Consider the following 27,217-nt stretch of genomic DNA (forward strand, 5'->3'; position numbering starts at 1 on the left):
GGGACTGATGGTGGCCTTCTTAGAGGCAGTACCGTATACCCAGTCTCATACCCGAATTCTCCTGAAGGAGATTCTTTTTTAATGGAATCAGAATTCCGATTCCCTGGACAATCGGATCCGTTTGAGCGAGCGGACCAGGAAGTCTCCGATGCTCAACCAGGGGAAGTCATTTCTTCCGATAATATCCAGATTACCAATAAGGGTATCGGAACTGAGAGCGATCAGATTTTGTCTGATTTACTGGATCGAGCAGCTCTAGAGCAGCCCGATTCGGATCCAATCGCATATGGCCTCTTCATCCAGAGGTTTTTCCCTAGCTGTCCCTTCATTGGGACATCCCGGATGTGGATCTGTTGGCACCTTGGCCTAACAGGAAGGTGCGGAGGTTTGTAGCTCGCGCCACGATCCTCTAGCGGACGCAGCAGAAACGCTGATCGCCCCATGGGGGCAGTATCAGCTACGGCATGCCTTCCATCCTCTCAAGTTGCTGCGGGAACTTCTTCGCAGGATAGAGGTGGAGGGAATTCCAGTTATTCTGGAAATTCCGGATTGACCTCGTCGAGCCTGGTACGCCGACTTGGCGAGGCTAGTCGCGGACGCTCCTTGGAGACTTCCTCTCAGGGAGGATTTGCGGTCTCAGGGACCGATCTGCCATCTTGCTTTACAGTCGCTGGCTTAATGGCCTGGCCATTGAGACCCAGGTACTGAAGGACAAGGGAGTGTCAGCTTCAGTTATTCCTACCTCCAGTTAAAGCAAGGAAAGCGACTTCCAGCACATGGAAGTCTTATATTGCATGGTGTGAATCTATTGGATTTCCCCCACAGACCTATTCGGTGACCCGAATTTTGGTCTGTCTGCAACAAGGGGTTGAGCAGAAACTATCCTTGAGCACGATCAAGGGTCAGGTTTTCGGCGTTAGCAATCTTCTTTCAAGAAACCTTTGGCTAATCATTCCTTGGTGCGGAATTTCATCCAGGGGGTGCGACATCTGGCTCCGCCAGTGTGCGCACCCTTACCGCCTGGTATCTTAATTTAGTGTGGTCGGTTCTTCAGAAACTTCTCTTTGAAGATATTAGGGAGATTCCCTTGCTTACATTCCCAGAAGGTGGCCTTCTTGGTGGCCATTACTTCTGTACGCAGGGTGTCAGAACTGGCCGCATTATCCTGTCGTTCCCCAGATCTGGTGGCTCATAGGGATAAGGTGGTTCTTCTTCCGAATCCATCCTTCCTTCCTAAAGTGGTTTTCGTAAGACGGACTCACTTTTTGTGATCACGGATAGCCCTTGAAGGGGGTTGCCTGTGTCTGCCGCGACCATATCTACATGGATCAGTCAGACGGTGGTACAGCCTTATTCTATTAAGGGTCGGAATCCTCCGTTCCCTGTTAGGGCGCACTTCACTCGAGCGCTCAGTACTTCCTGGGCCTTTCGCCATCAGGCGTCAGTGGTCCAGGTATGTAAAGCGGCCACCTGGTCGTCGGTACATACCTTTACAAAATTTTATAAAATTGATGTGATGGCATCGGCGGATGCCTCATTTGGCCGCAAGGTTTTGCAGGCCGCAATTTGAGGAGACCGGTGGTCTACCTCGAGGGTTTTTTTCTGTTTGAAAATTTTTTTGTTGAGTCTCATCATTAAGGATGAGCATTGTAAACTTCTAGTTGGCACCGGTTGGGCCTTCTAGATTTGGATTTGATTTCCATTTTCCCACCCCTCATTTGTGATACTGCTCTGGGACTTCCCGAAGGTGCTGTATCACCGAGGACTACGTCTGTCAATGAGCGATAGAGAAAAATGGATTTTTGTAAAATCTTACCGTAAAATCCTTTTCTCTTAGCTCATTGACAGACGTAGTACCCGCCCCTCTGTTTTTGAGTTGGGTTGGGTTAAATTCTCTAAGCACTGCTTTCGTGACATAACTGATTTGCTGTGGCGGAGAGAGAGAGGATATACCCTCGGGGACTGCCCCTGGGGTGTGGCCAGAGCATTTTTCATTTCCTGTCTAGTCCTACTCCTGTGGAGGCAACATAACCCGAAGGTGCTGCATCACCGAGGACTACGTCTGTCAATGAGCTAAGAGAAAAGGATTTTACGGTAAGATTTTACAAAAATCCATTTTTATTGCGGAGTGCAATGACACCAATGTAATGAAATTGATCCTCTTCACCCCAGTTTCAGTCCTTTGGACACTTGCAGCGGAAACCACAAAAGGCCCAGATTTGTTATGCAGCTCTTTTTTTTAAATCAAAAGCTGATGGAAAGTTTCAGAAATCGAAACATGTTTGGTTTATAAGGGCCCGTGTCCACAAATGTCAAACCCAACCTCAAAAAAGCATTCTTTTGAGCTAGGCTGGGCTCAAACTGTGCATGCACAAGGACAAGGCAAACAGCCTTGCTTTCAATAGGTATAGTTCACATCAATGTACTGTGTTTGTGTGAGCTGTAATAAAATGATGCAGGCACCATTTTATCGGATCACATTGCACAAGATATCATTGGAGTGGACCACACTGCACTACTGTCTGAGACTTAAATTAAGTGACACTTAATATAAAGTTACAAAATAAAAAAAGTAAACAGCGTGGAGCCCTTTGGACGGCAATTTCGACGGTGGGAGCCCCTCCTCATCCCCTGGTGCTGACTTCTGGCTCCTGTCATTTCCTGATCGCCACACGTACAGTGCAGATTCTCCTGGTGGCTGCAATGCCTGGTTTCTGCTGGGTGGAGTCTGGTGGTGTCCTCTCCCTCTCTGCTGAGGATTGATTTGGTGCTCTGTAACTGGCAACCAAGTGGCGCTGTCAGAGCGGTGGGGGTGTCCCTTAGCAGTGTTTTACACTTTTTTTGTGGGGTACCCTGGGGGACTCATGGAGTCTTTGGAGCACATCTCCCCACCTGATGCCCACCTGATCCCCTCTCTGAGGCTGCAGGGCCCTCCGGGTCCCATCCATCCATCGATGCACTGATGGCAGTCCTGGAGTCCTTTGCGTCCCAGGTGGAGGTGGTTTTTGGGCGACGGGCAGGCACCATTGCCCTGGTGTTGCAGACTCTGACCAAAAGGGCTAGGCCTTTACACCGTGACCTGGAGGGGGAGTAGCTCACCCCTGCCTTTGCTGAGCTGGCAGACCAGCTGGTTCAGGGGCTGCAGTTTATCTGTGATGCCTCTTTGGATGTGGCTCCCCTAGTGGCTGGGCTCTCTGTTTCGGCAGTGGTCCTGCGGCGTGTCTTTTGGCTCAAATGCTGGTCTGCGGACCAGGCTTCTAAAACAGCCTTGACTGATCTTTCCTTTCAGGGAGATCGCCTGATTGGTGCTACCCTGGATGACATCATTAAAGGTCTCACAGGGGGGAAGAGTAGCTTTCCTCAGCAGGCTACTAAGAGCAAGGACCCTGGTCCTACCCTGTCCAAAGGGATTTTCATCAAGGATGCCCACCTTCACATTCCAATATGTGTCAGTCTCCAGCGCTTCCTCTGCTTTGCCCTGGAAGAGGAGCATTATCAGTTTGTGGCATTACCCTTTGGTCTCACCTCTGCTCCTTGGGTCTTCACGAAAGTGTTGGCCCTGTTGCTACCATTGTTATGCCAATGGGGGATTATGGTACTAGACTACTTGGAAGACATCCTTCTGTAAACAAAGTCTCCTACTGCTCTGGTGGACAATCTTGAAATCACCATACAAGCTTGAGGGAGTTTGGCTGAATTCTGAATCTTCAAAAATCTGCTCTGGTTCTGTCCACAAAGCTGGAATATCTGGGTCTGAATCTGGACTTAGCCTTAGGCAGAGTGCTCCTTCCCCTGGACAAAATCCAGAAACTGCAGGCTTCAATTCGTCTCCTGCTGTCCAGCAGATGGTCATCCCCCTGGACTTGCATGCAGGTGCTGGGTCTGATGGTGTCTTGCTTCGAGGCAGTTCCATTTGCACAGTCCAATACGAGGTCCTTGCAAGGGAAATTCTGGCCAAATGGGACAAGGATCCGCAGTCTCTGGACAATCAGATCCGGCTGAGCCGGGGAATGAAAGAAGTCCTGATAGAGTGGCTTCATTTTTCGGCGCCTCGGGTGGGCAAATCCTTCCTCCCCTTGTATTGGACAGTGACAACCATGGATGCCAGCCTGTCTGGCTGGGGAGGTGCCCTCAGCAAAATTTCTATTCAGGGGGGCTGGACGCTGGAAGAGTCCAGACTACCTATCAATTTCCTGGAACTCTGAGCGATCAGACTGTGCCTGGAACATTGGACGGATCATCTTCAGGGATATCCAGTGCACATTCAATCAAACAATGACACGGCCGTGGCTCATATCAATCACCAAGGGGGCACAAGAAGTGTCCTGGCGGCAATGCAGGTAGCCGGCATTCTAAGGTGGGCAGAACATTTTGTTCCAGTCCTCTCCGCCATACACATTCATGGGGTGGAAAACTTGCAGGCGTTGGACCAAGGGGAGTGGTCCCTTCATCCATAGGTGTTTCATCAGTTGTGTCTCCGGTGGGGCATTCCTGAGGTGGATCTGTTGGTGTCTCGGCTCAACAGAAAGGTGCAGAGATTTGTGGCTCGGTCACGGGATCCTCTGGCAGACGCCACAGATGCGTTGGTGGCCCCGTAGGGTCAGTTTCATCTTATTTACGCCTTCCCTCCTCTCAAGCTTCTTTCAAGACTTCTACACAGGATCGAGGCAGAAGGGATTCCGGTCATCTTAGTGGCCCCGGACTGGTCTCGCAGGGCTTGGTACGCCGATCTGGTGCGGCTGGTCACCAACGTTCCTTGGAAGCTTCCTCTCAGGGAGGATCTGCTGTCCCAAGGACCAATTATCCATCCAGCTTTACAGTCGCTGGCTTTGATGGCTTGGCTGTTGAACGCCAGGTGCTGATGGATAGAGGTTTGTCTGTGATTCCAATGCTGTTAAAAGCTAAGAAATCTACTTCTAGGAAGATCTACCATTGTACATGGAAGACGTACATTGGGTGGTGTGAGTCTCTTGGGGTTCATCCTCGCTCTTTTTTGGTGGCTCGTATCCTTGCCTTCCTTCAACTGGGGGGGTTGAGCAAAAACTGGCCTTGAGTACTATCAAGGGTCAGGTGTCGGCCTTATCAGTCTTCTTTCAACTACACTTGGCCACATACTCCCTGGTGTGTACTTTTCTTCAGGGAGTTAGGCACTTGACCCCTCCAGTGTGGTCTCTGTTGCCCTCTTGGGACCTCCATTTGGTGCTCTCAGTCCTCCAGAAGCCTCCTTTTGAGAATCTTCTGAAGATTCCCCTGCTTACGCTGCTTATCCCACAAAAGGTGGGATTTTCAGTGGCTCTCACTTCTGCATGCTGGGTGTCGGAATTGGTGGCGTTATCCTGTCGTTCACCTTACTGGTGGTTCACAGTGATAAGGTGGTTCTTCGCCCCTGTCCGTCGTTCCTTCCTCAGGTTTTCATTTGAATGAAGACATTATGTTGCCCTCCCTGTGTCCCAGGCCAACACATCCGAAGGAAATTGCTTTACATGCCTTGGATGTGGACTGGGCACTTAGGGTATACCTGGCAGCTACGGAGTCTTTTAGGAAGTCAAACTCACTATTAGTGCTCACGGATGGGCCTTGGAAAAAGGGTTGTCTGTTTCCTCTGCGACCATTTCCAGATGGATCAGACAGACGTGATTCAGGCCTATTTCATCAGGGGTCAGGTTCCTTCTTTCCCATTCAAGGCGCACTGTACTCGTGCGCTCAGTGCCTCCTGGGCCTTCGGTCCTCAGATGTCATTGACGCAGGTTTGCAAGGCAGCCATGTGGTCGTCGGTGCACACTTTCCCAAAGTTTTATAAAGTGGATGTGTTGGCATCTGCGGATGCTTTTTTTGGCCGCAAGGTTTTGCAGACTGCTATTTAGAGGACCTGGTCCTCTTTGAGGGTGTATTGTTTTTTTCAGGTGAGCTCCAGTTGTTTTGGTTGCGCTCCTGTTTACCTGGTTGGCTATAGCAGTGGTCCTCAACTCCGGTCCTCAGGGCCCACTAACAGATTTTAAGTATTACCTTGGGGAGATGTAGACTAGAGTACTGCAATCACTGAGCAGCAAATTATATCACCTGGGATGTATTTCAGTTATCTTGCAAACCTGGCCTGTTAGTGGGCCCTGTAGGCCAGGGTTGAGGACCACTGGGCTATAGTTAGCCTTGATATTTCCAAAAAGTGCAGCGCTAAACATAAATGAAAAAATCCAATATTTTAGTGAAACAGTGGAAAAACCACAAAGGCGTAAAAGGGGTAGTGTCCAAAACATTGATTACAGTCCCAGAAATTGGTGCAAATAAGATAAAATAAATCCACATGCAGGATGTTAACAAAAAACTCCTTCCGGTGACACCAGGGAAAAGTGTAAGATGGGGACACCTCTGTGCACAAGTAAGGCAAGCAGCTTACCAAAACTCTGTGGCTACTCAGTTGAATGAGACAGCCTCTCCCAGCAAGTTGTTATACCAATGTGGTCAGTGGATGTCAAGTTCAGGCACTCCTTAGTTACTCCGTCATACATACATGAATATGCAGAAAGAAATAAAGGCCCATAGCGTAATCCCGTAATGTATAAAGGCAAAATGTATTTAAAAGATCTACTTACTATTTGAAGGCATATAACAGGTATGAACAATGAGCTGTTCGTGGATCAAGTTGTGGCATCCCGCGGGTATCCAAAAGCAGCGTAGAACGATAAACAGCCGGCTCTGTAAGGGGGCGTGTGGACGTTACGTCTGGAGTCCCCAACGTTTCGTCATCAAAAGACGTCGTCTGGGCGTGAGTTAGTTAGCCTTGGGAGTTTATTTTCGCTGTTCCCACCCTTCATGTTTAACACTGCTTTGGGACGTCCCAATGGTTAGGAAAATCAGGAGCTGTGTCCGTCAGTGAACGAAAAAGAAAATGGGATTTTGACTTACCGTAAAATCCATTTCTCTGATGTTCATTGACAGACACAGCACCCACCCCTCTGTGGAGTTGCAATTCTTCTGACACTACTTGTAACAAAACTGAGTGCCTATAGCAGAGAGAGGGAGTATACCCCCTGGGACTGCCCATAGGCGTAGTTAGACTTTTTTCCGCCTAGTGTCCTACTCCTATAGGGGGCAATATAACTAAATGGTTAGGAAAATCAGGAGCTGTGTCCATCAATGAACATCAGAGAAATGTTTTTTACGGTAAGTCAAAAATCCAATTTTTTCAGCTCAACACACCCTAGGCCACCATATCCCATTACCGCTGTGGTGAATAAAAAAGTATTTCAATAAAGTTCTGTGGAGAAAAAAAAAGAAGTGAACCATGCAATGCACTGCGATTGGTGCATCAGCACTGTGTCTCACCAGCAGCTGTGCGTTCAGGGTGGTTTGCTGGTGTGACCAGGCCCTAAATGTGAGCAGTGCCTACTGCTGCCATGTAAGTGGGGTTTTAGTAAATGTAACAAGTACTTGTATTTTCACTGTTGTTTTAAATCTGCACTTACACTCAGGATATTTGTGCCACTGAGCAGGTAAACAGCCGAGCATAATTCCTACCATTCCTGTGAACCATAAACATTCCTCTTCATCAGGCTGGTTTACACCCAGTATACATTGGCTGCATTCATATGTGACTAATTGCTGGCAGGCTTCGCTTTAAATATTTACATGGCTCAGATTTTCCACAAGTGCCAGAAAAAGACGTTATTTATGACTGAAACTGTTTCTTTTGCCTTGCAGTCATATCGCTATTTCCCTTCAAACATTGAAGTCATTCAGTGGCTGGGAGCCTACTACATTGACACACAGTTTTGTGAGAAAGCCATTAAGTACTTTGAAAGAGCTGCTCTTATACAGTAAGTACAGCTTGCAGTCATGGCCAGTATGTAATATGAGTTTTGGGTGGACAGTGACTGGGATTCTTGCTATGTGTGTACCAGAGCAAAATTGTAAATCTGTATGTATAAGAAGGTTCCTCATCCAGCTCCTCCCTTCCTCATACACATATAGAGAGATGCAGTCATCTGAAGTTTTGTGCAAATCTTGATATTTCCTTTTCCTTTCTCACCGCAGCACATCAAAAATGCCTGTTTGTTATTGGCCATTTAATGTGTGCTGTGTTTTTTTGCACGTTTGCATGCAGTTTCGTGTCACCTTTGTAAAATAACAGGTCCCTTGAAGTGTTGAAATACTAACAATTTATTTTACTTTCAATTACATTTAAGTGTGTTCTTGTGCATTGTGTTAATGTGCAGACAGGTTGCATTTTATTGCAGCGCCCATATACACAACAATGTGGTGTGAATGAAGCACAAAGAAAAGCATTGTTTTCTACATGCCCTTGTAGTGACCTGCATTGATCTGGTGAAGAAAAATGCAGTCACTGTATGTGGTGTAAACTAGTCCTAAGGCCTCATTCACACAGGGCGTTAGAAAAAATGAGCTGCAAAGCCAGTATCGACGCCAGTGGCTGTAAGAATGCGCTTTTAGTAGCATTGGCGTTAATGCGCATTTAGCCGTGTTCCTCTGCCTCTTCTATTTTCCACTTCTAAATACAATTACTAGAGAGCACAAGTTGCATGACATGCCAAAATGAATGGTTCCCAATGAGAGCCGTCTTAACTGATCTGACTTTCAGCCCATTGATTTGAATGAAAGTCGTTATAATCCGACTTGTGGCATGAGACTTGTGCTCTGAGGATCTTAAAGGGAAATCCCATGCCAAAATTTAAAAAAGAAATACAGCGTGTGGTTCCCCCCAAAACCATACCCGACCCTTTGGTCTGGTATAGATTTTGGGGGGAAACCCCACGCCAAAAAGAAAATGGTGTGGGGTCCCATCCAAAATCCATACCTGACAGCCCGGCAGGTCAGGAAAGAGGAGGAGATGAGCGAGCCCGCCCCCCTTCCCCTCCTTGACCTTACGAGGCCACTTCCCCCCTATCCTGGATGATACCAGGCCACTTGCCCTCAACATGGGGGGTTTGTGTTATGTTCTTCCTCCATTGATGTGTTCCTCCTGCAGGTCTTCTTCCTCCGGTGATTTGTTCTTCCCCTGGTGTTCTCACTCTGCTGCTGTCTCCTCAGCCACTGCTGTCTTCTCCGCTGCTGACCCACTCCTCCCACGCTGGCTCCCATCGTTGTGCCAGCTCCATTCTCTGGCAGTTCATATATAACTATGAGGCATGACCATCTGGTGACGTTACAATGACGACTCTTGGTGATATCACCTACAGTCTACGCCCCATGGCTATATAAGAAATGGCAGAGGCCAAAGCAGGCACAACGATGGGAGCCAGTGGTGGAGAAGATCTCAGCGAAGGGAGAAGATCAGAGGAAGAATACATCACTGGAGGGAGTAGACAGCAGCGGAGGGAGAAGACTGGAGGAAGAAGACACGTTGGAGCAACAACGGGGGGAAACATTTTTTTTTTTTTAAAGGACTTGTCAAAAACCATCTCTTGTTTTTATTTACACTACACTGCTTTTTTGGAGGTGAATGGGTAGGGCAACAATGTAGGCCAGGATCTGAGGGCTTACTTCTTAAAGGGGGCTGCAGACCCCCACTACCACCGCCCAGGGTTGTCAGGAGGAGGCTCTTGTCCCCTTGTCATTAGCTCCTGTTGCTGTCAATCGCAGCCAGTGAGGAGGGAGCCAGGGTGGGGGGGGAATTGAGCTGCACTCTTCTGTCTTATGGACACACAGAACCGCCTCAGTAGCGAGCACGCACAAGTGCCTCCATAGCATGTGGTTTCCTGAGGAGGATTAGGGCAGCTCTGTGCTAAACTATTGCACAGAGCAGGTAAGTATAACATGTATAATAATGTTAACATTCCAAATTCCGTTTTCTGTGTTCTGAATTCCAAATTCCGTATTCTGTGTTCTGAATTCCAAATTCTGCATTCTGTGTTCTGAAGTGTAAATTCCAAATTATGTGTTCCAAATTCCGTATTCTGTGTTCCAAATTCCCTACACTGTGTCCCGAATTCCAAATTCCATTTTCTGAATTTCAAATTGTGTATTCAAAATACCAAATTTCATGTTTCTCATTTCAAATTTTGTGTTCCGAATTCGAAATTCCGTGTTCCAAATTCCATGTTTTGATGTGGGCGGAGGGGTCTCACAGACCTCGAGTCTGTCCTGCCTATGGAGGTTGGGTCCTCCTCCTCCTCCCCTGCTCCCTGCCAGCACTCCATATCACCACCGGTCCAGGAGGTGGTAATTTACAACAGACAGAGTTTCACCTGCTGATCCCTGCTGAACAAACAACCCTTGCTGCACTTATGGGCACTGATAAACTGCACTGATGAGGCGAGACTGATGGGCTGCATTTATGGGCATCGATAGGCTGCACTGATGGGCATTGATAAGCTGCAAGGATGGGCACTGATGGGGCAGCACTGTTGACTGATGGGCAATAATGAAGCTGCCACGATAAGGCAGCACTGATAGATACTGAGGTGGCACTATTGAGACTACACTTATGGACATTAATAAGCTGCACTGATGAGCACTGATCAGCTGCACTGATGGGTACTGATAAACTTCACTGATGGGCACTGAGGCAGCACTGATGAGGCTGCACTTATGGGCAATGATAAGCTGCACTGATGAGGCTGCATTGATAAGGCAGCACTGATATGGGGCACTGATGAAGCTGCACTTATGGGCACTAATAAACTGCACTAATAGGCACTGATCCACTGTCCACTGCGTTACTGACACCGTCCACTGCCCTACTGACACTATCCACTGCCAAATATCTGTAGGAGGGGTTTCCACCATCCCTGCAAAGTTTAATTTTTTAATGTCTTATTTTCAGTTGGATGTGTATTATATGAGACATTACCTATCACAGAGACCGGTATTGTAATATTGAAGTTTATTGAGATTTCCATACATTAGAGGGTTCCACTGTTATTGATTAGTAAGATAGCGCTGCACTTTTTTTTTTTTTTCCTCATGCCGACATTTACTTGTGCCACATGCTGATGTAAAGCAGCATGTCCCGGCTCTTTTCTTTCTGTGTTGCGGCTAGGGATGTGCTCACATACACTGAACATACACTGAATGCTGTTAGAGAGATCTCAAAGCTACAGCAGGAGGAGGAATATTTCTAATACTGTATTACAGCAGAGTACAGCAGGACAAATATATAATTATGAGCATGTGTCTACAGTTCAGTAATGATTACATAAAGCAAGTAGAGCAATACGTTTATCTCCTGTTGTGGCTGGAGGAGGAGATAACAAACATGCTTTGCATTTATAAGGCTGTAACCTACCTATCCTGCTGTGTGTTACTGAGTAGTGTGGCTGGCTGGCTGCAGAATGATGGGTGTGATTCATGTTGAAGTGGGCTTGTTCACATTTAACATGTACAGGCCTAGTCCAGGGCCATCTTACCGAATGGGCACGCTGGGCAGTTGCCCGGGGGCCCCACTTGCCCGAGGGGCCCCATCTGCCCAGTGACCCAGCCCCAGCCAAGCAATAGTCCCGATTCCCGTGTGCATCCTGTCGTCAAACTTAGCAGGTAACAAGCGCCTGTCGGCCCTGCACTGCTGTCAGGCCATTTGGGCCATGGAGGGGGAGCCCACAGCTGCAGGAATGCCTGTCCACAGGAACAGGCACACACAAGACAGTCGAGTCTGACTCCCATCCATGTGTGTGCTCACTGGACCCAGCCACCCAACTTGGAAACTGTCATTAGCCTTGCACTGCTGTACCAATAAATATTGCCTTATCGATAATTTGCATTTTTATTCTCTTGGGTGATTGTGTAGGCAGGGCCCCAGTGCACTGCATTGCCAGGGGGCCTATAATGCTCTTAAGATGGCAAAGAGTGTACCCTCCCAGAGTCACTGCTATTCCCAAAGCATGATGGAAAGTGTAGGTTCATTATAGTGTAGAGTCGTGTAGTGTAGCTGTCAAACTAGATTTTGTTGTGGGCCGCATCAGCATTGTGGTTGCCCTCTAAGGGCCGGTTGTATTTGTAAGACAATAATTATGTATTTACTCTATCATATTAAGTAACTGCCTCTGTATTTGATTATTACTAGTTTCATTAATAACTAAAGCATTAAGCTGTGAAGGGCAGGTGCATATTGGCACAGAGCTCACTCACACTCCTTGTGGGGGAGAGAGCAGAAACAAGTATCTCCATGGCTGCACAGAGAAGCGCAGAATCTGTAGGAGGAGCTCTGTCCTCTTCTCTGTGGGACTGCTGAGACAAAGTGGTGGCGGAGATGAGGGGGGGTGCCACAGCTGCAGGAGAGGTGTGAGGGCCACATGAAATGGCTTGGTTGGCCCCATTCGGCCCGCGGGCCTTGTGTTTGACACCTGTGGGAGAAGAGAGGATATGATGCAATCCTTGCTGTAACAGCTCCTCCTTGGCAGAACATTTATGTATTTTTTGAATTACAGAGAGGACTTCCTAAAAATTCATTTAGACTTTTCTCTTCAACAGTAAGGAATTACACAAATGTAATAACTGTTTAGTGTAGGGGGTGTACTAATGGGGGATTTTTTTTTGCAGATAAGCTGTAAAAAAAAAAAAGTCTGACACTGGTAAAAGCGGCTGTAAAAACGCTCTGTGTGTATAAGGCCTAAAAGTTTAGCTTGACCATGACTGTTCTCTCCTCCAGAGCCTTCCATTTGCTCTTTTAATGTGATTGATGACCAATATGCACGCTCTAGAGGTGGGAATGGGCCTGACTTTTTTTCTGATTTGTCAAGATTGTAATATAAGTTCAGATGCCTAAATCTTGTATATCATTTTGACATAAAGTTTTCACCAACGTATAATATATTTTCTCCTTTTGCATTTTTTTTTATCATGACCAGTTTTAATTGCCCAAGTTTAAAGACTACTGACATAAAGTTGGTTATCATTATAGAGAGTCTGTTCTTTATAGCCGAGTCAGACCTGACACATGGCAAAAGATGAGCAATGAAGCAAGCACTGGCAATGTAAAGTCTGCATTCATTTCTTCTAAATTTGACTTGGTTTGCTATGTCTAACGAGCTAATAATCAACCTCATGTCAAACAGGGACGGCTACATGGAGATCAGAATTTGGCCAGTCCTGCATGAGTCCAGTGGTGCAGTTCTAAAAGCATTAGGTTTTTTACCTTAATGTATTCCATGCAATAAAGCAAAAAAAAAACCTTCTGCATGCAGCTCCCTCCTCAGCCCCCAAAAATATTTACCTGAGGCCAATCTCGATCCAGCGAAGAGCAGAGGCTCTTTCGGCTCTATCTCTCCTCATTGGCTGAGACACAGCAACAGGAGTCATTAGCTCCTGTTGCTGTCAATCGCAGCCAGTGAGGAGGGAGCCAGGGTGGGGGGGGGGGGGAATTGAGCTGCACTCTTCTGTCTTATGGACACACAGAACCGCCTCAGTAGCGAGCACGCACAAGTGCCTCCATAGCATGTGGTTTCCTGAGGAGGATTAGGGCAGCTCTGTGCTAAACTATTGCACAGAGCAGCTAAGTATAACATGTATAATAATGTTAACATTCCAAATTCCGTTTTCTGTGTTCTGAATTCCAAATTCCGTATTCTGTGTTCTGAATTCCAAATTCTGCATTCTGTGTTCTGAAGTGTAAATTCCAAATTATGTGTTCCAAATTCCGTATTCTGTGTTCCAAATTCCCTACACTGTGTCCCGAATTCCAAATTCCATTTTCTGAATTTCAAATTGTGTATTCAAAATACCAAATTTCATGTTTCTCATTTCAAATTTTGTGTTCCGAATTCGAAATTCCGTGTTCCAAATTCCATGTTTTGAATGCCAAATTCCGTATTCCAAATTCTGTGTTACGAATTCCAAATTCCGTGTTCCAAATTCTAAATTCCATGTTCCAAATTCCATATTCGGTGTTCCGAATTCCATATTCAGTGTTCCGAATTCCATATTCAGTTTTCCAAATTCCTTGTTTCTAATTCAAGATTCCGTGTTCCCAATTCCAAATCCTGTATTCCATGTTCCCAATTCGTGTTCCAAATTCCATGATCCGTGTTCCGAATTCCAAATTTCGTGTTCTGAATTCCAAATTCTGTTCCGAATTCTGTATTCTGTGTTCCAAATCCCATGTTCCAAATTCTGTATTCCATGTTCCAAATTCCATGTTGCAAATTCTAAATTCCGTGTTCCAACTTCCAAAATCCATGTTCCAAATTCCATGTTCCAAATTTGTGTTGCAAATTCTAAATTCTGTTTTCCGAATTCCAAATTCCATGTTGCAAATTCTAAATTCAGTTTTCCAAATTCCGTGTTCCAAATTCCATGGTCTAAATTCCATATTCAGTGTTCCGAATCCCAAATTCCGCGTTCCAAATTCCAAATTTCATGTTCCCAATTCCAAATCCTGTATTCCATGTTCCTAATTCCAAATTTGTATTCTGAATTCCAAATTCCATGTTCCCAATTACAAATTCCGCCGAATTCCAAGTTCCATTTTCCGCGTTCTCAATTCCAAATTGCGTGTTCCGAATGCCAGATTCTATGTTCCAAATTCTATGTTCCGTGTTCAAAATTCCATCTTCCGAATTCCAAAATTCGTGTTCTAAAATCCAAATTCAATTACGAATTCTAAAATTCCGTGTACCCAATTCCAAATTCTATATTCTGTGTTCCAAATTACGTGTTCCCAATTCCAAATTCTGTATTCCCAATTTCAAATTCCGCTGATTTCCAAATTCCGTATTCTCTTTTCCAAATTGTATATTCCGTTTTCTGAATTACAAAATTCCATGTTCCAAATTCCGTATTCTGTGTTCTGAATTCAAAATTCCGTGTTACAAATTCTAAATTCCGTGTTCTGAAATCCTGACATCGCTGAACTCCAAGACAGATAAGTGTCCTAATATTAAAAGTCAGCAGCTACAGTATGTGTAGCTGCTGACTTTTAATTTTTGGAGGGGAAGGCGGAACTCCGCTTTAAAGTGGTTATTGTACTGTTTTATTAATATTGAGAATGTTGACAGATGGCACGGCTGCACATCCAAGTGGCTACATGTGTATAGGGACAAATGAGTGGCCATGGCTGCTCAGCCATCCCTGTACACATGTAATGACTCAGATGTGCAGTAATAGGCATACAGCCACAGCGTGTGTCAACGTGCCATTGATTTGTACAGGTTGTGTGCAATCACCTATGACTCCTAGGCACAGAAATATGCTGAATCCTAGCAGTGTTCCGCCCTCTCCTTTGTGCATTCAGTTTAGCTGCATTTAGAATTTAGAAATAGAATTCTTGCCTTTCAGGGGCAGATTGGAGTACATCTGAATGCATGTAAGTGCAATTACATTAAAATGCAGAAGAACTTGATGTGGACCACTTGTGTATACTTCCCAGAATATTTCTACTGCATATAAATAAACCAAACGCAGGAGGCTAGTGTGAATTTAGCCTTACACTAGGATTATTTTTGTATACAGTTTAAAAAAATAAACAAAATGTACGTGACTGATATCTTTGTAAGGTTTTGAATCAAGCCATTGAATTATACTGAATCAGCTCTTTTGTGCTATGTAATGTGAGTGGCCTTCATTGGGGAAGAACATGACGTGCGCACAGTCACTGTTGTCAAAGCTTGTGGCTGCCCTGTGACCTATTTCAGCAAAGATAAATTATAAACAGGTTTCTGCAAAGCAGACTTTGGTAGTGAACTTAGACAACCTAAAGTATATAAATTTATGGTGTTATCTGCAGGAGAAAAAATATAAATATTAGTCCTACCCAGGATCTCCTAATATACCTCTCCAGGTTAAATGTTCTATTATGCCCAATAAAGTGTTAAAATACTGCTGAAATCCATGTTTTTTGTCTATGTTAATCTGACACTGGAGACCCTATACTAAACTGAAAACAAGCAGAAATAAAGCTAATTGTGTTGTTACTTAATAAATGAAGAAATCTGTTGTCAGACCTAAGAGCCAAAATACCTAATCTTCATAAGCTGAACTGCAGGCAGATATATTAATTTAAATCTGAACTCCAAGAGTGATTTATATTGCATACTCACATTGGTCCAGCTTTGTATTTTCATTGTATTGGAAAAAAAATACAAAGTGTACTACAAATGCCCCCCTTTGGTCAGTGTGCAGTGGGGAATGATTTCATAGAGCCTGAGCAGGATCCAGAGGATCTCAACTATTACTATATTAGTTCCAACTCCTACAGTCCAGCTTCCCCAGAGGCCCATCAGGTATGAGATCTGCATACTTACATTGTGGCAAGCTGATTTATAGTAAGTGTGCAATACAAATACAGTAAAACCTTGGATTGTGCAACAGAGAACATGCTTGTAATCCAAAGCACTCTTATATGAAAGCGAATTTCCCCATAAGAAATTATGGAAACTCAGATGATTCGTTCCACAACCATTTATTCATAAGTCCTTCAGTTTATAGTCTATATACAAAGATTATAACAATGTGATTGGTTGTGTAACCATAAAATGTCCATCCACAAATGACCGCCTCCACAAGAGGATCAAAAGCAAAATCCAGCAGGAGATAATAGAGTATAAAAGAGAAAAGAGGCGCCTCTAAGTGTAGCAATATGGTTACATTTAATGAAAGTACAACATTTAGCAGCTTGCATGGTTGATGATTAAAAGAGTATGCAGGCATCCGGGGTAAAGCTGTCCACATAGATCATCTTCTGCACCAACGGCTCTCACCAATGTCAGTCTGCAATTGTGACCAGGAAGACTAACCTGCAGTAGAGCGATCTGAAAGCGAGGCTTGAAGCACTCTTGGAGCGCAGTGTGGAAGGGATGATGTAGATGGCAGTGGGGAGGATGGTTTATGGTCATATTTCGCTTTTATTTTTTTATTTTTTTTTATTTTTTTTTTTTTTAATTTAAAATTCATACATACACAGTAGGGCCAATTTTATACAGGATCCAATTAACCTACCAGCATGTCTTTGGAGTGTGGGAGGAAACCCACGCAGGCACAGGGAGAACATGCAAACTCCAGGCAGGTGGTGTCGTGGATGGGATTCGAACCAGCGACCCTCTTGCTGCTAGGTGAAAGTGCTAACCACTACACCACTGTGCCGCCCCATATTTCGCTTTTAGGTCGCTTTACTGCAGGGTAGTCTTCCCAGTCACGATTGCAGACTGACGGTGGTGAGAGCCGGCGGTGCGGAGGATGGTCTATGTGGACAGCTTTACCCCGGATGCCTGCATACTTAGATGTGCCTCTTTTAATCATCAACCATGTGAGTTGCTAAATGTTGTACCTTCATTAAATGTAATCATATTGCTACACTTAGAGGCACCTCTCTTCTCTTTTATACTTAGTTGTGACATGATGCTATTTGTATATCAAAACATCACTTGTATATCAAGTCAAAATTGATTTAAAAAATGTGCTTATCTTGCAAAGCGCTCTTAAACCAAGTTAGGGCTCTTTCACACGGGCGTTCCGTATGTCCGTATATCACCCCATCTGTTTGCGGGTGATATACGGACATAATGCATGTCAATGGGATTGCGGATGTCAGCGGATGACCATCCACTGACATCCGATTTGTGTCCTTTCAGTTCTGTTCCGTTTTTTGGAACGGAACAGAACCCTATTTTTCTTCCGTTAAAAAAACGGAACGGATGCAAAATCGGATGTCAGTGGTGTCATCCGCTGACATCCGCAATCCCCATAGACATACATGTCCATATATCATCCGCAAAGGGATGGGATGATATGCGGACATACGGAGCGGATGACACAAGTGTCATCCGTGTCCGTGAAAAAAAAAGTGCCGCAGCGGAAGAAATCGTTGCGGCCGTGTGAAAGAGCCCTTACTCTCACTCCAAGGTTTTACTGTAATTTATGGACTTCAGCTTTATTGTATTGTTTTAATAGGCCTAGTAAAGTAGCTGAATCTGTTGTGATAACCCCTCTCATAACCCCTGGACGCCAGTAGTGCTCAGACAGTGAGAGGGAAGGTCAGCAATCTGAGCAAAAAAGGCTGTGTTGCGTCCACATGTATTGACAATTACCTGCTGCTGATTTTTCACTGTGCAATCACAGTCCAGGGCTAGGAAGAAGAAGGTCAGGTCATTAGGCTTTTTGGTAGGGCTATGTAAATCTCAGAACACGCCAAGGAAAATAGCGTATCCTCTGGCTGTAAAAATAGCTCACCAATTCATTCCAAATAAGTATTTACCCACTTCCGGACTGCGCACCGCATATATACTGCGGCAGGGTGGCCCTGCTTGCGCAAAATCATATGTACGTGATTTTGTGCATAGGTTTTTGGGAACGAGTGCGCCGCCAGGAGCACCACTCCCTCTGTGATTGGACAAAGCGGGAGCCAATCAGCGCATCCAGATCCGCCGATCCTTCCGTGGAATGACAGGACGGCGATCTGCCTATGTAAACAAGGCAGACCGCTGTTCTGTCACAGAAGAAGAGAGAGATCTTGTGTTTCAGCTAAGCTTAAACACAGATTTTTCTGTTCCTCTAGTACATCCAGTCCCAGTACAGTTAGAAAGCACTCCCTAAGAGCACACTTACCCCCTTGATCACCCCTAGTGTTAACCCCTTCCCTGTCATTTATACAGTAACTGTGCATTTTTTTAGCACTGATCACTGTATTGGTGTCACTGGTCCCCAAAAAGTGTCAGATTTGTCCGCCGCAATGTCGCAGTCCCACTGAAAATCACTGATCGCTGCCATTACTAGTAAAAACCATTAAAAAAAAGGCGGTGCTCAAGATGTCCCAAATTTTATAGTACTGCCCAAAACTGCAGTCCTTCTGGGAGTGACAGCCACTGTTAAGCCAATATACTGAAGGGAGAAAACCACCAACATAGGGTCACGTAGACACGTTTCACACATACATCTTGTGCTTAATCATTAGGTGATGATTTGGTAATGATTAAGCACAAGATGTATGTGTGAAACTCGTCTACGTGACCCTATGTTGGTGTCTTTGGTGTCATCACTTTGGAAATTAAAGGCAATTGGCATTCCTGGATGTGCGGCCGTTTCTTTTCTGACAGCCACAGTTAAACAACTGACATGGGCAAGGGAAAAAAAAAAAAACAGCATTTTTGCTTGCAGAAGATTGGTTGGTGGAAGACAGCAGAGCTTCCTCTTATTTACTAAGCTCTAAAGCAACTGCACTCGCAGCGTGAAACTGCACTTTAAAGTGCAGTCTTTTTGCCTTTAGTAAATCAACTTCATATAGTTAAAAATGTATTAAAGTATTTGTAAACCCTAATATTAACTTTAGTTTTGTTAAAAATTCCACTGAAAGCATTTACTGTTCAAAAAGTTGAAAAAATGCACGTTTAGGCTACTAGAAATCTTGCGTGCTCATAACTTCATGTACACGCTGCCTCTGCTGAACCCAGTTACATTGTTCCCAACTATCTTTAATTACAGAACATCCCCTTCTCGTTATTGAGAAAAGAGGGGGGGGGGGGTGGTATTCTATTTTATATATATATATATATATATATTAGGGTGCAAATGCTGCTCCTTCATAAATGTTGTACGGTGCGTCGTGAGCGCTGCTGCCCTAGGACAGGAAGTTTGTAACCAGGTAAAAATAAAAGAAGATATAAATGCAAATGAAAACATATATACTGTATATATATATATAGATTGCATGGGCCCCCCTGGGAACTATGACCTCTGGTCAAAAAAGGGTTGATTTAAAGTGAATTCAGTACTTACCCATGTTTCTGCTGTTTTTACAGACCTACACAAGTAAAATGGCAGTTGATGGTGGCAAGCTGTTACAGGAGGAGTGGTAACTATTGCATTTATTCTAATTTATTATCTTCCTAAACCATTAGAATGTACATTATCAAGCAGACAGTTGATTGTTCAGCACAGGAGCCAATATTTAGCATGGTCTACACATTTACTTTATCTCCCGACATTTTGTTATATAAAAAGCAAAAACCTGACCTGCCCAAATCTGCTAACCAATCATTTAGTAACGCACAAAGATATTGGATTAAGAATAAGCCAGGTTTTATTTTAACGGGTGTCTTGAACTGTTTAACTCTTTTATGGAATTGTTGTGTTTTCCCTTCTTTTTATCCAGGAAACTATCAAAAGTCATTAGAAAAATACAAGGATATTCACCGCAAGTTCCCAGAAAATGTTGAATGTAAGGAATCTTGGTTTGTGGGTTTATTGCTATCTGTGTACTAAAATAACAACTGTTTGCTTTTTTTTTTTTTAATCAGGTAATTTTTGTTAACCTTTTTTAGAGCCCTTTCGCACTGAGGAGTTTTTTCAAACGCTTTTGCGTGAAAAAAAAAAAAAACGCCTGAAAGCTCAAGAAAAATGCTTCTCATTAAAATCAACAAATGCTTTCACACTGGGGCGGTGCACTGACAACGCAGTGAAAAAATCCTGCATATCTTTGGAACGTGTTTAGAGAGTTAAAAAAAGTGCCCCAAAAACGCCCATCTCCATTGAAATAAATGAGAAGCGATTTAAAAGCGCCTTTAAAATGCTTCAAAAGTACCCTAAAAATGCCCCACCGTGTTTTTGGAGCAGTTTTTGAGTCTTGTGTCCTTTATAAACCGCGCTGCAAAGGTGCTCAGCGATTTATTGGCAGTTTAAAGCAAACCAGTGTGAAAGGGGCCTTTGTCATACAAAACACAAATAAACTATAACAAAAGAGTATCAGAAGGAAACACATTTAATAACCTTTAATAAACATTTAATAATTAATAATAAAAAAAAGAACGAATAAAAAGTGCAAAGCACCTCACAGACTCATTGAATGTGTTATTGAGATTTATAATAAGAGTGCATAACACAATTGCTCATACAAGCTGGCTCGTAGGATATGCTCTAACCCACCATATAATGAACTATATAAAACTGTCACAAACAAAATGTTAGCCTCTTCACTTTGATTAAGTAGCGCCACTCTGATGACTCCACCCTGCCACCCACATTATCTGGCCCACTTCAACCACCGAACAACTGTGTTTTTAAAGTGGTTGTAAACCCTTACATATATACCCAGTGAAGTGACTGCCCTCAGAGATGAAACAAATCCTCCTACATAAGTTGTACCTGCAATCTTCTCTTCTATAAATCTGTTGATAGTGCAGAGTTTATAAGGTGTGTCTGAACTGTGAGAAAAAAAAGGCGGTGGAGAGCTGAAGTTACACTCTGCAGAGTTCAGTGAGGAGAGCTCTGAGGGCTGATTGGAGGCAAGAGACCCCCTTCACACAGCATACAGAAACAGAGCTAAAGCTGTCAATCTGCTGGAGATCCCTCCCCTGTCACCTTTTTATTTTTGGTGTCAGAAAAACAAATAGCAGACAGAAATTACATTAACGCTCTTAATTGAAACAAGTACACACTATAGAGTGATATTATTTGTTCATATTTCATGTCTGTGGTTTACAACCACTTTAAATAGTTTTTTTTCCTACATATTTTTATGATGGTCAGGGCTAAGATGGTGAAAAAATGTAGGTAAATATATTTAGGTAAATGTGAAATTGCAAATTACATTGTGTAGTCTTCTATAGGGCCAGCAGGTGGAGCTCTAGTCTGCTTTTCACATCTGAAGCATCCTATCCCTCTCAGCTGTGCTGAAAGCAGCCTGTTAAAGTGGAGTTCCGGGCCCCAAATTTGATTTTTTTTAAGACTCCACTCTAACTTGGTCCACATTATATGCAATCTTTAGATAGTAATATTAATGTAGTCCTTTTTATGTATGTTTAAATTGAATAAAATTACCTTGATCTCGGAAGCTGGCAGGGTCCATCTCCACTGTGGGCATCTGAAGCCATCCTGTATTTCTTTCCGGGATTAGGTGCAGCTGGCTACCCAGCATGCACCCCCGATCTCACGCCTGCGCAATAATGCCACCATGCCGTGGGTGCGGGTGCGTCACTCTCATCAACTGTTGCCGCGTCACAAGGAGTAATTGCGCACGTGGCTAACTACTCCCCCTGGACACACACAGCGGGAGACACTGCGCATGCGCACCAGGGGGCAGCGGGCAGGGAAATCTCTTATACCAAACATCCATCCGGTCTCTCTGCCCCACACTGCGCACGTGCCGACCCGGCCTGCAAATAACGCGATATTTACTCACTAGGCGATTAGCAAGGATTCCTGGGATACATGATGGTGCTATCCCAGGTGCCCTTGCAAATCGCCTAGTGACGTAATCGCTGAAGCGTCCGCCATCAGAGCTGCGGCACAAAGAAGAAAAAAAAAGTATTTCCATTAAAAAATAAATAATTATCATTATGAAATGTATACTGAAAGTGGAGATGATATAAAGGGACTTAATAAAATAGGTGGAACTCCACTTTAAGTCAACCCTTATCAAATGGCTTAGGGTTATGTCACACTAGAGATCCTGACACTTTACCATCAACAAGATCGCTATACAGGGCTAAACAAGGTACAGGAATGCTAGCCTTTCTCCATGGTTTGCTTCCTCACTGGCTAAATGAGCAGAACATCGCTCCCTCGCTGGTGAGTTGGATCCTGTAACCTTTATGCCCATTATGTAGTGGCACCCCGCTCAATTGGTCAGTATTGGCGCTTTTCCACTGCATGGAACCGAACGGTTCGGCTCGCTTTTGTGCTTTTCCACTGCTGGTACCGCATAGTATGGTGTAGGACCGGTTCGGTACGGTACGGCGGCGCTTTTCCACTGCATGGAACCGAACGGTACGGCTCTCAAAAACAGTACCACCTCGATTGTGGTTCCAAGAGGTACCATATCCGGTACCATATCCCACAATCCTTTGCATGCAGTCACTACTAGCCACTGATTGGTCAGAGAATCCCACCCACCCCGTTGTTATCCAACCCACTTAACTTTAGTACTACTTTAGTGGAAAAGCAAACCGTACCGTACCGAACCGAACCGTTCCAACACCGTACCATGCGGTACCAGCAGTGGAAAAGCAAACCGGGCCAAGCAGGGCCAAGTAGAGCCGAGCCGGTACTTGCAGTGGAAAAGTGCCATAAGGGAGCCACACACTGAAGCAGGTACTGTCAAATTGTTGTAAGATCAACCTTAGCCCGACAGAGCCTCACAGCAAGCTTTGTCTGTTGTGCTGTCTCTTTAGATAACCCATAGTGCCACAGTAATCTTTTGTCATGGATAAATAGTTTATTTGTAAAACAAGATTTATGTGTATACAATATAAGCTGTATTGCATTTATGCAGTCACTGGAGATCACATGATGGTAGAAGAAGACAGCCCCAGGCCCTGAGTTAGTAATCTCCAGTGATTGCATGAGTGCATTACATAGAGAGTATCTGGGGGTAAAATGATTGTTAGACCAGTACTGGCAGTGAGATCTAAACCTAGATGCTGAAAGACTGTGATAGGGTGCCCATGTCTAGCTTTGATCTTAGACTGAGATATTGCCAGAGTAGCTAGAGAGAGGTATACCATATTCCTATTCCCTTTGCATAGGTCCAATGGCTAAATCTGAGCAGGCCACCAACAATTAGATCTGGAGATTGAAGCAGAAGCAGACAAAATTAGTTATATTATGGAAAAAAACTCAGAACCAGGCAGATAGGCATGGGTTAATACCTAAAGAGTGGGTGCACACATAAGAAAACTACAATCATTTCAGGACAGTTATTTGCTTTCGGGGACAAGCCAAGCCTGTCATGTAACCCAATTTTACCAGAGAACTTACCTAGGCTTCTTCTGTATGCTCCTCCAGTGCATCCCAATTACATATATAGCAGGGTTACATTATCCCATGCACATATTTTTGTTGAAATAAGTCTGTTGTGGATTTTAAAATTTCTAGGTCCTATTTTTGTGTTTTGTGAACAGGTTTGCGCTTCCTGGTCCGGCTCTGCACAGATATTGGGTTAAAGGAAGTACAAGAATATGCAACCAAGCTGAAAAAGGCAGAGAGGATGAAGGAGTTAAAGGAGCAGGTAATCATATGCTGTGTGTATATGTATATTGAGGAAAATAGGTACAGCAGACTTCTCTGTCTCCGAAAATAGACCAACAGCAATTATTTGTAAGCATTGATGCACAAAATCCAGTGCCTGGGCACCGAAAAAATCCAGATATGTGGCATAGATGGTGATCTCCAACATGTTCTTCTTCCCTTATGCATGAGAGAAAGTTCTACTAGTGGAATCTGGAGACTGAATCTTTGTTTTTCAGTACTGTATAATGCAGGGCTTGACAAATTTTCCTGAAATCCAGGAGCCAGCTAAAAAAGTTAGGAGCCAGTTTTTTTTTTTTTTTTTTAAACAAACAACCAAGCTTTATTTTCAAAAAAAATAACATACTAAATTTACACATAAAGACGACTAGAACCCCACTCTTCTCTATAGTGCAATCGGATGGAAACAGACTGTCTGTCTGTTTCCATCCGATGCCATCTGATCCGATCCACAGCATGGATAGAAAATAGGACCACCATCCGTCGGTTTTTGGCAGACAGGATCAGATGGCGGCAGATTACTGCTCCATAGAGGAGAATGAAGGGTCCGATCAGGTCTGCCTGAAAAACTGACAGGCCGACCTGATCAGACAGCCCGTGTGAAAGGGGCCTTCGGCTGTGGCATGGCGATGAGGAAAAAAAAAATTATATTATTATATAATATATATTTTTTTTTTTTTTTTTATAATGAAAAAAAAAGAAAAATAAATTATTTTTTATTTATTTTACACTCCCTGTCCACTTACCTTTTAAGCAAAGGTAAGTGGACAGGGAGATAAAGCCTGCAAAAACTTCCCACTCATCTCCTCTTGGGGAAGGAGATGGACAGGCAGGGGAAACAGCCATTAGTTACTGCTTGTCAAGCTCCTGGCCACCACAAGAGGGCGCCAGTTCCCCGTTCTCTCACTGAAAAAGGCCTCAATTTTCTGACGGCGCAGAAGTCCGTGCACTCGGCGAGTGGTTGGGGGGGCGCAAAAGGGACAGGACACCTCCTGCAGTGCACCCCAGGCGCCAGGTTGCTAATTCTAGTCGCCAATGCAACCTGGCGCCCGGGGTTCGTCGAGCCCTGGTATAATGTAACAGGGTGGAGGGTCAGCAGGGGAGGACGAATTGTCAAAAATAGAAAGGGGGCAGTCACAGGGAAAGGTAAGGTAGGTAAGCAGGGAACATAGAAGTAGTAGGGGAGAAAGAAATAAAGGGTGGGAGGCAGTCCCCTAGCCTTAAAATCTGCTGAATTTGGAAAGTTAGGACCGAATCATCAGGAACTGCTCATGCCAGGGTCTTAAATTCTGGAGATTTCATGAAAATCGGCCTTGCTGTTTATCTGTTTATTAATGAATTGTAAATATCTTAATACTGGGCTACTACTTGTTCAATTTCCATTATGTGACATAGTTCTGCTGCCCTGTCCATAATAGGCGCTGTGATAGAGATGTTCCAGTATTGGGGTGTGATGGCTCTAGCTGCAAAAGTAAAAAACATACTTTGAACTACCTAACAACAGAGACAAGAAAAGCAGAAAATAAAGCCAGTTTTGGAGTAAGTTGAAGCTGAGACCTGGTAATTTAAGCATAATTACAAATTATATTATCCCAAAATGGTTTGACAAGGGGCCACAACCACCATATATAGGATAGTGTACCTACAGTGCCTTGAAAAAGTATTCATATCCCTTGACATTGTTCACATTTTGTCATGTTACAACCAAAAACATAAATGTATTTTATCGGGAGTTTATGTGAGAGACCAGTGGTGGTGAACCTTGGCACCCCAGATGTTTTGGAACTACATTTCCCATTATGCTCATGCACTCTGTAATGTAGTTAAGCATCATGGGAAATGTAGTTCCAAAACATCTGAGGGTGCCAAGGATTGCCATCACTGTGATAGACCAACACAAAGCGATACAAATATTTGTTAAGTTGAAAGAAAATGATAAATGCTTTTCAAAAATTTTTACACATAAATATCTGAAAAGTGTGGCATGCATTTGTATTCAGCCCCCTTTACTCTGATACCCCTTACTCAAATCTATTGGAACCGATTGCCTTCAGAAGTCACCTAATTAGTAAATAGAATCCACCTGTGTGTAATTTAATCTCAGTATAAATACAGCTGTTCTGTGAAGCCCTCAGAGGTTTGTTAGTAAACAAACAGCATCATGAAGGCCAAGAACACACCAGACTGGTCAGAGATAACGTTGTGGAGAAGTTTAAACATGGAAAGAGTATGGCACAACTGCAAACCTACCAAGACATGACCATCCATGTAAACTAACAGGCCGGGCAAGGAGAACATTAATCAGAGAAGCCGCAAAGAGGCCCATGATAACTCTGGAGGAGCTGCAGAGATCCACAGCTCAGGTAGGAGAATCTGTCCACAGGACAACTATTAGTTGCACACTCCACAAATCTGAGCTTTATGGAAGAGTGGCAAGAAGAAAGCCATTGTTGAAAGAAAGTCACAAGAAGTCCCATTTGCAGCTTGCGAGAAGCAATGTGGGGGACACAGCAAACATGTAGAAGAAGAAGCTCTGGTTAGTTGAATTTTTGGCCTAAAAGCAAAACACTATGTGTGGTGGAAAACTAACACTGCACATCACCCTCAAAACGACATCCCCACCGTGAAACATGGTGGTGGCAGTATCATGTTGTGGGGATGTTAATCTCCAGCAGGAACAGGGAAGCTGGGCAGAGTTGATGGGAAGATAAATGGAGCCAAATACAGGGAAGTCTTAGAAGAAAACCCGTTAGAGTCTGCAAAAGACTTAAAAATGGGGCGGAGGGTCACCTTAGAGCAGGACAATGACCCTAAACATACAGCTAGAGCTACAATGGAATGGTTTAGATCAAAGCACATTCATGTGTTAGAATGACCCAGTCAAAGTCCAGACCTAAATCCAATCGAGAATCTGTGGCAAGACTTGAAAATTGCTGTTCACAGACACTCTCCATCCAATCTGACAGAGCTTGAGTTATTTTGCAAAGAAGAATGGGCAAAAATGTTACTCTCTAGATGTGCAAAGCATCCCCAAAAAGACTTGTGGCAGTAATTGCAGTGAAAGGTGGTTCTACAAACCAGTGACTCAGGGGGGCTGAATACAAATGCACGCCACACTTTTCACATATTTACTTGTAAAAAAAATTTGAAAACCATTTACCATTTTCCTCCCACTTTACAATTAGGTGCCACTTTGTGTTGGTCTATCACATAAAATCCCAATAAAATACATTTATGTTTTCGGTTGTAACATGACAAAATGTGGAAAGTTCCTAGGGGTATGAATACTTTTCAAGGCACTGTATAACATGTG

General features: G+C 44.0%; 1 protein-coding gene across 1 annotated transcript in view; it reads left to right on the forward strand.

The window, feature by feature from the left end:
- The window catches only part of IFT88 (intraflagellar transport 88), a 154,925-nt gene that overhangs the window by 92,203 nt on the left and 35,505 nt on the right, over positions 1 to 27,217 (forward strand). Inside the window, exons 20-23 of the mRNA XM_082245252.1 lie at positions 7,699 to 7,814; positions 19,680 to 19,732; positions 20,033 to 20,098; positions 23,778 to 23,884. Coding sequence (XP_082101378.1) covers positions 7,699 to 7,814; positions 19,680 to 19,732; positions 20,033 to 20,098; positions 23,778 to 23,884 — 342 coding nt within the window. The remainder of the gene's footprint in view (positions 1 to 7,698; positions 7,815 to 19,679; positions 19,733 to 20,032; positions 20,099 to 23,777; positions 23,885 to 27,217) is intronic.

This window comes from Pelophylax lessonae, assembly GCF_965119305.1.
Source record: "Pelophylax lessonae genome assembly, chromosome: 2".
Taxonomy (NCBI): domain Eukaryota; kingdom Metazoa; phylum Chordata; class Amphibia; order Anura; family Ranidae; genus Pelophylax; species Pelophylax lessonae.